This window comes from Typopeltis vanoorti, chromosome 2 (genome assembly GCF_054136105.1).
Source record: "Typopeltis vanoorti isolate ZY-2024b chromosome 2, IOZ_Tvanoo_1.0, whole genome shotgun sequence".
NCBI classification, from domain to species: Eukaryota; Metazoa; Arthropoda; class Arachnida; order Uropygi; family Thelyphonidae; genus Typopeltis; species Typopeltis vanoorti.
In genome coordinates this window covers 172,795,528-172,808,162 of record NC_143550.1, presented here as the reverse complement: position 1 = coordinate 172,808,162, position 12,635 = coordinate 172,795,528, and the positions used below count along the sequence as shown (strand labels likewise).

General features: G+C 36.1%; 1 protein-coding gene across 1 annotated transcript in view; it reads right to left on the bottom strand.

The window, feature by feature from the left end:
- The window catches only part of LOC150109672 (neurobeachin-like protein 1), a 1,254,229-nt gene that overhangs the window by 515,013 nt on the left and 726,581 nt on the right, over positions 1-12,635 (bottom strand). Inside the window, exons 31-32 of the mRNA XM_090413954.1 lie at positions 11,189-11,336; positions 6,918-7,203 (exon numbers count right to left, since the gene is read on the bottom strand). Coding sequence (XP_090270080.1) covers positions 6,918-7,203; positions 11,189-11,336 — 434 coding nt within the window. The remainder of the gene's footprint in view (positions 1-6,917; positions 7,204-11,188; positions 11,337-12,635) is intronic.

Sequence of the window (12,635 nt, the reverse complement as noted above, 5' to 3'; positions counted from 1 at the left end):
CTTCATGGTCACTCTCACCAATTGGTGGATGATTTGACACCTCATTTATAATTACATCCTCTGATGATATGACCAAATCCAAGACCCTCAATCCTCGTGTGCCCCCTGTTACATACTGTCTGAGGTAGTTATCCCTCAAAAAACTCATTTTCTTTACTTCCAGTTATCTCATCATTTTCCAGTCTATATTGCCATAATTAAAATCACCCATAATGATCCCCCTTTTCTTATTTGCTTGGCTAATTTACAAATGCTATAGACCAGGTAATGTGGATGGTAGTGATAATGAAATGTATAATCAAAACCATCCACATTACCTGGTCTATAACAACATCCAACCAAGTATTTGATTCCATTCACTTCTATCTCACACTATACCGCCTCAAAACCACTGGCACTATTTCCCTCTTGCATCTTTATTTTGTATGGATAACTCTTTCTCTATCATCAATAGCACTACCCCCTATCTTTTTACCCCTTCTATCCTCACGAAACACATCATACCCTTCCATCTCTATTCCTGTCAGGATGTCATCCTCTTCCAACCATGTTTCACTTATTCCAACAATCTTTGGGTGAACAGATGCAATTAGTGCAACCATTTCATCTGCCTTGTTTCTTATACTTATAGCATTTGTAAACAAACACAACAGCTCATTCCTGGATCTACAGTTAGCTCCACTGATACCACTCACTTGATGTGATCTCTCCATGATCGATTGGGGCCATTTCCTTTTCTGCTTATTCATTTTAGAAACCTTTTCAATTCCAAATGTTTCCTCTTGATCCCAGGTTATCCCATTCCTTTCCTGTCTACACATGGTCTCACCTCCTCTTGGAGCATCCACCTTTCTCACGCTGTGTACCCCTGTCCACCCTGAGCCTCCTCATTTCCCTGCTTTTCTTGCACACCCATTCTCTCATTTTCTATACTCATACCACTCACTTCCTCATTCATAACCACCTCTTCAATCTCTCCTGCTCTTCCACATCAGTTCCTACTTGATCTGATTCATTCTCTCTACTCACTTCTCTACCTTCCAGCAGCAGTCTCTCCAAACGACTCACACCATAACCACTCTAATGCAGTCCATCGCTCCCATACAGCTCACTTCGTCCTTTAAACTCATTCCACACATTAACAAACTGTGCTCCCGTCTCCTCACACATATTAGCCAGCATATCATTCATAATCCTTGCTCTCTGCCTCATCTCACTACAGTCATACATATGCTTACTACCTTTCCTGTCACACTATTCTCTTTTATCCTTCTAAGCAGCCTCCTGATATCCATTCTGACATGCTCTTTCAAATCATTCATACCTATTAAAACCATCAACTCCTTTGCTCGCTTTCTCCTCATATCCAATGCCTCAATCACTACTCATTTTACCACCTGGAAAACTTACCTTGTGCATCCTATCATCCAGCACACCTTTAGTAATGGAGTCGCCACAGTTTAATTTCATTCAACATCCATTTCATCTCTTGCCTCATCCAATCCAATTCAACTTCCGAATCACGCATCACATTCTCTCTATCATTCAATCTTTCTAATTTTCTAACTCGCGACCCCCCCCTTCTCACTTTCACTCTCATTCATCCTTCTGTGTTTCCGTACTTTCAGTCCAACATGCATCCAACTTTCGCTATCATTCATTCTTTTGATTTTTCCCACTTTCGATTCCTGCATCACGCCATTTCCAGTTTCATTCATTCTCTCAATTTCGTTTCCTTCCGCCACTCTCGCCTTACTTACGTCCTTTTTAACATCTGTTACGGTTTTCAGATCACTAATTTTCTTTTTTACTGACTTTTTTTACATTTTTGTGCCTCTCTTTCAAACCATCCTTCTCTTTCGAATGTGCACTCATTTTCCCCATGACATTCTCGCTACTAACACTTTCTGTCATGCTAACATGAATGCTAACAATTTCATGTTAGCATTCATCAATTCCTCATTCAGGTCACACTTCTCATACACCCTCATTCCATCTTCCCTAAATATCCACAAATCATTTATGTAATTGAAAGAATACACATAGCATACCTCACACTTAACGAAACAACTGAAGTCTAAGTTAAAATCATGGAATGACAAAGCTGCCGCCATGTTTCCTCTGCCGGTTACTACTCTAAGGTCTAATAATAACAAATTTGTAATTAAGTTTAGGCAAAACAAAATCTCGCTAATAATAATGGAAGTGCACAACTTTTACAGCAGCTCTTACTCAAACAAATACTCATGTATATACTTAATTATTCCAATAATAACTTATCTCAATCCGGAGCTCTTCTCACACAAATCCGCCAAGTTTTCTGTTGTAAGTAATGTATGTTCCCACTAAATATATTTTATTGCATTCCTGTTTGTTAGACAAGAGCAAAAATAACAAAATACTCAGCACCATTAATATTGTAAGATGTACTTATTTAGTAGCCTATTTCATCACCATCATCATCATCAAATTCCTGCCATGTAACCCTCAAGGGTTGTACAGGATATGATAGTACTACATGAAAAATTTACATCATTACTAACTTCCTATCTACAATTTTCATCCAAATTAGTCTGTTACTGGTCAAGACTCCAACATTATCAGATCTTATATTTCTATCATCTAAGGAACTTAGTACAGTATCAATCCACCTGTATCTCATCCGCATACAGCAAAGAGCTGACATTAACATCTCCAATTTTTATATCATGTTTAATACCACATTCCTTCATAATGTGATATATATAGATAATGAATAACAGAGGGGATAATGTACATCCTTGTCTCTCACCAGATTTAACATTAAACCATCTTCCTGTACTTCCTTCAATAACTGCTGACTTGCACCTCAAATAAAGACTAAGTATTGCTTGATATAATGCCCCATTGATACCATATAACTGTAGCGTATTGAATAGCTTCTCTCTTGGCACCATGTCATATGCCTTTTCCATATTGACAAAACTTAAATACAGATCTTTGTTATATTCCCATGCTTTCTCAACTATTTGTCGTAAAGTGAAGATCTGATCCTGAAAACCTCTATTTGACCTGAATCCAGCTTGTTCTTCACCAAGCTTTTCTTCCACAATTCTTCTCAACCGTTTCTGAACTTTATTATTATATTATTCAGGCATCCATGGAGTCAAAAAACTAATCGTGGGAGGTCCTCCCTAAGATCATAAAGTGGGTCAAGACTCATCGAGGAGAGGTCCCCCCCTAAGAAACCATACCAGGAAACACTCAGTAGAGAAATACCTCTGTAATTCTCACATTCAATTTTATTTCCCTTTTTATATATGGGTACTATGAGAGCTCTACTGCAATCATCGGGAATTCGCCCCTCTGTCCACGCCTTCTGAACTATGCAGTGCAGCCACTGTAAGACTTTTACACCGCCATATTTCAGCATTTCTGGTCAAATATCATCTACTCCTGCTGCCTTTCCACATTTCAAGCCTTTGATGGCTTTTTTCAAGTATGGATATGCATGCCTGGTTCAGTGTTTTTCATCACTGTGCTGTCATCACTGCTTGTTTCATTTAGCAACTTTTCAAAGTAATTACTCCATACTTCAAGAATATCTTTTTCTCCCATTTTCATGTCACCTTTATCATCTAACTCCTTTTACAGCACTCTTTCTCCATTTCTAAGCTTCTTCAACAACCTCCAGAATATCTTACCACTTTCTTGATATTTATTTTCTATGTTCTAGCCAAAGTCCTCCCATGACTTTTGTTTATCTAGTTTTACACAGTGTTTAGCTTTCTTACATTTGTCTCTGTATTCTCTCAGAGCACAAGCTGACTTATTTGCCAGGAACTTTTGATATGCTTTCTTCTTTTCCTTCACTGCCTTTTTAACTTCCTGTGTCCACCATGAAGTTCTGATTTTTCTATCCTTGCAGACAACTTCACCACATGCCTCTCTGGCTGAATCAATCAGTGTTTTCTTCGAGGCTTGCCACTGAATCTCCAAGGTGTGGTTGCTGTTCTCAATAGTAGCCTATTTACCACTTTTTTTTTTTTTTTTTTTGTGTGTGCACGCGCATGCGTGCGCTATAGGTATACACATAGGTCATTTAGGCTTGGCAATTAATACTTCACATAATAGCAAGTTCATCTGAATTTCCAACAATTAATGCTTTTTTATTTTCTTAACCCACCACAAATTAAACTTATTAAATTAAATTAAACATTTAACAATAAGTTAAACTTATTGTTAAATGTTCCCATAAACTGCTACCAGAATCCTTCGCTACATCCATACGTATTCATTTTCATATATTCCATAATGTATACAAATTCACAGAAGCATCTATATCCTGACAGCTATTACTGCATCATGACAGACTTGAATGAGTCTGCAGACATTCTTATACCAGTCTTACTGCAACCTTAAAATGCAAGGGATTTGAGGTTCACTTGACTCTTGCAACTATTGGATTAGTTGAAATTTATAATACGACTCTGACATTTCATTGTAGTATTATTACATAGACTAACACCAAACGACTGTGTCAAATCATGGATATTGCCAATTATTATTCTACAGTATCTGTCTGTCAATTCGAAGGATGCTATGTATGTGGCACTGCTAAAAGCAGATTTCTGACATTTTTTCATTTTTTATTTCATTTCGTATGATGATACAATGGCCGTGAGCTCTTTTTATGGAGAGGTATGGCACCATCTCAATACCCCCTAATTTTATCCAGGCTTAGAACCTTTGGGCTTTGGGACTGTAATCCGTGTGTGTCACAGAGCTAGTTTGCCTGTTCTGGAGGAAGAAAAATCCGAGTTTCTGGGTGAAAAAAAAAACTCTAACCCTGTACGAGACCAGCTAACTCACCTTTTGTTGAAAGCGACCAGATAAAGGTTCCTCACATCACAGATGGGAATCAAACCCAGGTGGTTCAAAATTATTACACTTGGAGATAATATTAAAGTGGAGATCCATCATATTGTAACTGTGATTATGACCATTCATAGCATAACAAGGTAGATTATATCTACCATCTTTCTACAACTATTTTTGATCCAGAGTATTTAATAATATGGATTTTATTTAATAATTGTGTACTAGGCAGTACACACAAATTATGTGTACTGCCTAGTAATCAAGCATCACACTGATAATGAATATAGAAATATTACTACATGCCAGTGGCTGATGGTGTTTCATTGATTGTAAAACACATGAGATTATTTTTTCCAATGAGCAATGCAGTGCCAATAATATGCATCTGATATCTCTTAATTTCTGGCAATAATATTTACCTTTGACCATTCAGATAATAATGATAAATCATGCACACGAAATTTATTAATATTTAAAGTTATGTTATTCATTTGTTTAACATTGTATACATTGTTAGAGCTGCCTATAACATAACAATGCCATGTGCAGACATGCACTGTGAGTGTGTAATTTGCTTTTATAGATAAAAAGCTGTTCACCATGTACATAAGCCAAAATTATCCAAAATTGATCATTTTTCATTGAAATAATCAAATAATTTCATGAAAATAATCTTTCAATTCTGAGACCTAGAATAAAAACTTAAGTCCTCAAGGTGATCCGCATCAGTGCTATTATTCCTTCTGGTTTTATGAGTTGATCTGCTTATCCATTCTCTGTATTACAAAAACAGAGTGTATGTATAAATCAAACAAATGCTCAATCCAAGAAAGGACATTTCCTGATTAACAAACTACCAGTCAGGTTGGATGAGTGGTTAGTGAATCTGATCTCCAATCAATATGTTGTGGGCTCATATATCACTGAAGGCCTGAGGTAGTTTGAAACACTTCCATGTTTGGTCCATAGAGCAGGGCCAGAATGTTTCACCATTAGTTCAACCATAGCTTTAATACTAGAGCACATTATAGGTTAACTATCTTTTGTAAACGAGATTCATACTAAACAAATAAATTGAAAAACACCAATTTTTCTTGAAGATTAAGAATGATGGGAGAGGAAGAGAGAGAAAAAAAGGCATATTTTCCTGAATGCAGACAAGAAGTCAAAAATCAGCTCATGCAAATCCCAAATGCAGACAAGAAGCCAGAACTCATAAAAATCATGAAATATCATTTATTCAAAACAGTGACACCAGCAATGTCAAATATGAAAATGCTGCCACAGTATATTACAACAGCCAGTATTCCTATGGTAACCATATTGGATATGCAGGAGAAAAAAAAACTAATACGATGATCGATCCAACTAGCTCTTTCTATGAGTCACCCCCCCCTCCCCATTTTTCTTCTACTTATTGCAGTAAAGAAACAGAGCTAAACAAACCTGGATAAAATGTGATCAGCATTAATCAGCAAAAACAGAATTCCATAAAAACTGTTGGTGAATTGCATGTTTGAAGATTTGTGCCCAGATGATCAAATACATACATACCAAGTACAAATAATTGGACTCATGATCTTGAGAAAAAATAAATAAAATAAAACTACAACAGGTTATTTTTATAAGATGTCAACCAAAAAGAAAACAATCTCATGATGCCTTGCTTACTAGCAAGATATCTCTTTGTTGATATAGAGTGATAAAGCAACATATTACAAGTGAGGAATAGTAATTTGAAGCACTATTCCCCTGTTGGATAATACATTTATTATATTTCAGCTAATCTAGCAGTGAACTTATGTGCACTTTTCATAGTTGTTTTCATTGGATTTAAAAAAAAATTGTGTGTGTGTGTGTGTGAGTGAGTGCATGCACTCACACACACATGTAACATATTTTAAGATCAGATATTAAAATCCACTTACATATGCATGTGCACACACTTCTTAGTTGTATGAAAATGGCTGTGACCCCCCCCCCATCATCCCAACACACATGCACAGTGAAATTATGAAACTCATGTTGTTTATTTAGGGGAAAAAAAAAAAACTTACTTCCCAGATTTGTTTATTTGAACCTTGAACACCCTTCCACATTATGGCTAATGCTAAATCAACAACAAGTCTAAACAATTTAGTATCATTATCTCCAATGCCATCATCTTCTATTTCTTGCTGACTACAATCATTAGCTTTTTCTCCTCCTCCTTCTCCAATCAACCTTTCTGAATTTTTTGGCAGAAAAAGGGGACTTTCATTCAGGGGACTTTCAGTTTTCTTATCATCACTGAAAGTTGTAGTCAGGTCTTCACTGCTAGAGCTTTGGCTATCTGATTTTGACCTATAAAATCAGAATATGCATTGCATCAATTAAAGCTATGTAATTAGTAAGGAGAGTAAATTTTACTGAATTCACTTAGTCACTTTTATAACTTGTTAAAGATGACCAAATTTCTTCTCTCACAAAATATTTCTTATTTAAAATGAATAACAATAGAGACAAAGTTTAATAAACCCTTTTAACACTAATGTTAACTATTTAAATTAACATATTAAATTTTGTCATAGAAAATAATCAATATGAAAAAGGTACAGCAAACTAATATCAGAACAGACTGTTGAACACTATATTTTAAACTGCATGCATTAAGCATAAGGATAAATGATGTGTTGCTAGGTGAAGAGCAGGAACTGTGAGGCTCCCACTCCCTCAAATGTATTAACAGAACTTAATACAGGTATCATAACCTTAATAACTTTGGTTATTAATTTCAACTAAATTAAACTGAATATATTATATTAGATAAATTAAAGATGCCAAGAAATTATATTCTTGGTTTCATCCTTTATCCAAGTGTAAGCAAACAAAGTTTGCATGTGAAGTCACTTAATGACTGGGTTACTTGTATATAGAGGCTAATGACTTCACATCGGATGCTTTTGTATCCCATTATGAAATGCACATATCCTTATGGAAATGTATAATTCTATGCATTATGGGAAGGGTCAATACCCAGACTGGTTTCGACCTTTAATGAAGTGGGAGCCAGACCCAGAAGTGATACCAAGGTTGAATAATGCAGAAGTCATATTTCCATATACAAGTAGCCAAATGGTGTCACAACTTATTACTAAAATACTCTGGATTAGAGATAGCTGATAGATGTAATGTGGATAATGAGGTGATAGTGAGGAAAGAAATGGCATGTTTATGCTATTTCACAGTCTGAGTCTTTGACAGTAAAACATGAGCTGAAGCAACTGGATTGCAATACAGCAGGAAGGGAAAAAAAAACTGAATGGGAAAAGAATAGAAGAAACTTAGAGTAAGAAGAAGGTATTGCATGGAGATTTGATGATATATACTTAATGAGAAAGTGATGAAAGCATGTTTCTCAAGTGCAAAGATAATGGATGTTAGTGAAGCTGTTAGTCTGCATAGGGAAGAAGTGAAGCAACTGATTGTTTCAGCTAGTACAAACGATTTGAAAGGTGAGAAATATGCAATGAGAAAAGATATGAAAAAGTTGGTGATAGAAGCAAAAATAAGAGTGAGAAAGTAAAGATTGCAAGCCAGTCACCTCAGTATTACAGGTGTGAACTGAGAAGAAGGGCCATGATTGCTAATCATGGCCCTTCTCACTTGAATGAGATGTCAAAAAATCAATGAGATATGCAGAAGGAATGGTTTACAGCTATTTATAGATGTATGGAGAGAATATGATGGATGATAGAATTTGTACATGCCTGATGAACTGCATTTGAATGGTTTTGAAGTTATATGTTTGGAGAGAGCTATTCAGTCAGAGGTTAGAAGTGTAAAATCAGGAAACTAGAAGTAATGGGGTGGGAGATGCAATCAAGTGTGGATTCAGCACCTCTGAGACAAATGTGTGTATGTATATATACAGAAACAATTATGTAATGCTGAATGCAGTATTAGCAACCTTCCAGAACAAGAGTGACTATGCAGTCTTGTTCTGAGAGGTTGCTAAACATACTGGACTTTGCAAATACCTTAGCAAAGTCAAGCAGTATCATGGTGACACAAAAGAAAATTTTCAATATATGATTGGAAGTTCCCTTACTAAATGACAATTAGTAGGGGGATGTGCACACTAGATTTTTTTTGGAGAGTGGAACAGATTTTCAGAACTAGTTGTGAGTGCACTGACAATGAACGAGTTTAAGGAGGGCTATGATAGGTATTTTGTGTATAAAGGTTACCATGAATCACCCATGATGAATCTTCTGAATCCATGGAGATCCATCTAATAATAATAATATAATTTATAAAGAGTCAATAACTGAAATGATGTGTTGCTAGTAATAATTATGCATGGTGTACTTTCCTATTATATAATTTGACCATTCATTTATGTAATAATGAATTAAATACAAGCCTGTGTAGCTCAGTGGAAGTGGTGTTTATACTCCTCAGCACTAAACTGCTGGAAGAAAGAGCGTCACAAGTTCGATTTTAGCCTCCAACTAGAGACACTTTTTCTAAGCCTTTTTCCAAATGGTTCTCGAGTTTGTGCATCTCTGGCACAGGCAAGCAGGTTTTTTCCTCCTGAAACTTGGGTTTTTCGTCCTGTAAACTCAAGAAAATCGACTATAGAACCCAAACTATTTTCAGATATTAAAAATATTGGGTTAGGTGCCATACCTGATGGCACCTAACGATGGCTAACTTGTTAGCCGTCTCTTCACTGAGTGTCACTTCATTAGTGATAGCCTTGGGCCAGCTATCTCTGATTGGCTGCCAGTGGAGAATGAACTGCCCACTCAGTCTCCAAAAGTTAAATAGGGCTAGAACAGCCTCTTCTACTCCCTATAGGGGAATAAAAGGCATTAGCTGATTTTATTTTATTTTATTTTTGAATTAAATACTTAATTTCCATATGAAACCTATCTGTTAAATAGTAAAGTTACAAATACTGGACTCTGAAGATAATTTGGTATGCTATCTTAAATATTATCAGTTAAATTAGCAAGCAGTATTATTATTATTCATTCAATATTGGAGTGAAGATAAGAGGAAGAACTATAAACAACTTGAGGTATGCAGATGACACAACTTTATTGGCAGAAAGAGGAGAAGACCTGCTAAATTTAATTTTGAAAATCAAGAAAGAAAGTGAAAAATTTGGGTTGCACCTTAACATAAAGAAAACAAAGATCATGACAACAAGCTAGTGGAGAAATGAAGTTTAAAATAAGATGAAGAAACTGAACCAGTTCAGGATTTTGTCTTCCTTAGTTCAAAAATTGACCCTCATGGCAGATCCACTCCTGAAATCAAGCATAGGATCACTCTGGGCCATACTGCAATGGTTAGCATGAATAAGATCTGGAAAAGCAAAGACATCGCTCTAAGTACCAAAAGTAAACTAGTCAGATCTATAAGCTTTCCCATAATGACATATGGGTGCGAGAGCTGGATAATAAGCTGGCCTCGTTGGCCGAATGGTTAGCATATCCGTTCTCTGGTCAAAAGGCTGCAGGTTCGAATCCTGCCGTGGGCATGGATGTTTTTGTGATTGTCTGTGAAAATACTAGTGGTGGTGGGCAGTAGATGGCATTGGTGTAGATGATGTGGTCCACTGTAGTTGGTGGATTGAGTGGTGGCGACGAAGAGCTGGAGAGTAAGTGCCCTCCCTCGATGAGTCTTTGGACTCCTTTGAGGTGTCACCTAATAATAATAATAAAAAGGACTGACAAAAGAAAAATTGATGCATTTGAACTATGGTGCTGGCAGAAACTCTTACAAATACCATGGATAGCCAGAGTGACAAACGGAGAAATGCTGGAGCTTATAAAACCAGCAACATCAATGGAAGCTAAAATCACTAGACAACAACAACTAACTTACTTTGGCTACTTAATGCATGCCAACTCACTAGAGAAGTCTGTGATGTTGGGAATGTTGACCCTTCTTCGGTGGAACCAGAAGAAGGGTCGACAAAGAACAAGATGACTCAACACCATTCAAGTAAATACCAACATGAACATCAAACAGCTGAAAGAAGCAGTGCTTGACAGGACAGCATGGAGAAAACTTGCCTACAAAGTCCCCAAGAGTCGGATATGACTGAATGGTTAAATCATTATTATTATTATATAATGTATCTCCATGGAGTCAAAAGACTCATTGCAGGAGACATACAGGATATTTAAGACATCAAAATCTTACCAAACAATTCAGAATCTGGACTCACTAGATTTCGATTATTTCATATACACTCCACATTAGGGTATTACTTCATATAAATCTGCTACTAATAAATTAATTAAACATAAAATTTTCTTTATAAAATACTCACATGTTTAATAAATTAGGCAAATCAAAATCAAATATGTGTTCTTTAAGCTGCATCAGAACTTGTGGTGTTCGAGGAAGGCCTTCTTCTAAAGACAATGTGGAAAGCTGAGAAAGTCTGCGTGTTAGAGTACTTGCACGAGATGGCGATTCTAATGATTCAGAAAATGTCAATTATAAATGTAACAATAACACAGCAACCCAGTACATTATTGCACTAGTTAATACATAGCTATCATGGTTTTATATTTGTACACAAATACATTCTATTACATATAAACTTTATATAATATATAAATAAATATGATAATCTGCAAACTTGAAGCTATGAGTAACCACCCCTTTAATTCAAGCCCTCAACCTAGTTAAATTTAGTGGAAATTTAAATTAGGATTAATTACTATTATATGTGTTTCCAATGAAGAGCTATATACAAGACAGTGTTAAAACTAATTTTAATTTATGGATCAGTAGCAATAAAATAATTAATCAAATATCTAGAGATCACATATATAATCCTCAGAAAAATTAGGAGAGTGAACAGATAGCAACCATGATAGAATCATATGATAATATTAGATAATAAGAAGGAAATGGACATAGAATCTAAGAATATGTGGTTCAGAGCTAATGTAAGATGGTATGGTCACTTAAACAGAATGGGAAAGGAAAGGCTTCTAAGACAAGACAGCAAACAAACAGAGGTAGACCAAGATTTAAGTGGAATGACAGAGTTAACATTCTCTTAGAAGAATGAAATATAAAATCTGACAACAGATTAATTTGAGAGTAAATATCAGAAATTGGGTGATGATGATAAATAACATGTGGTATATTCCAGTAATTGGACCACATTTTTTTTTAATTATTATTATTATTACCACTGCAAGACCTCATGGAGTCAGACTCATCTGGGAGGTCCTTTTATCACACACACAGCTCATCATACTGTGTTTTAAACACATTTAAACTCTTTGCAGACACCACATTCTCAGGCAAGGCATTCCAATCATTCACAACTCTGCACGAAAAAAATCTGCCTCTCACTACCCTACTCACATCCTCTTTATACAGTTTCCAGGGATCACCTCTGGTTCTCCCCAGATCTCCCACTATTCTCTGTAAAAAAGGGGTTGTTATAGGATCAGCAATGATCCTATAACAACCCCTTACCAACTTATAGATCTCTATCATATCTCCCCTCTTCCTCCTGTCCACCAGACTCTGCAAATCACATCTTCTCATTCTTTCCTCATACTCAACATTCCAGAGGTCAGAAACTACCTTAGTCAGTCTCCTTTGAACCCTTTCCAACATCTCTTCATCCTTCTGAAAACCCGGTGACCAAATCTGAACACAATAGTCCATATGTGGCCTAATCAAAGCCTTATACAAAGGAACAAGAATCTCCCTACTTCTACACGTCAGTGTCCTCTGCATCATTCCCAGAA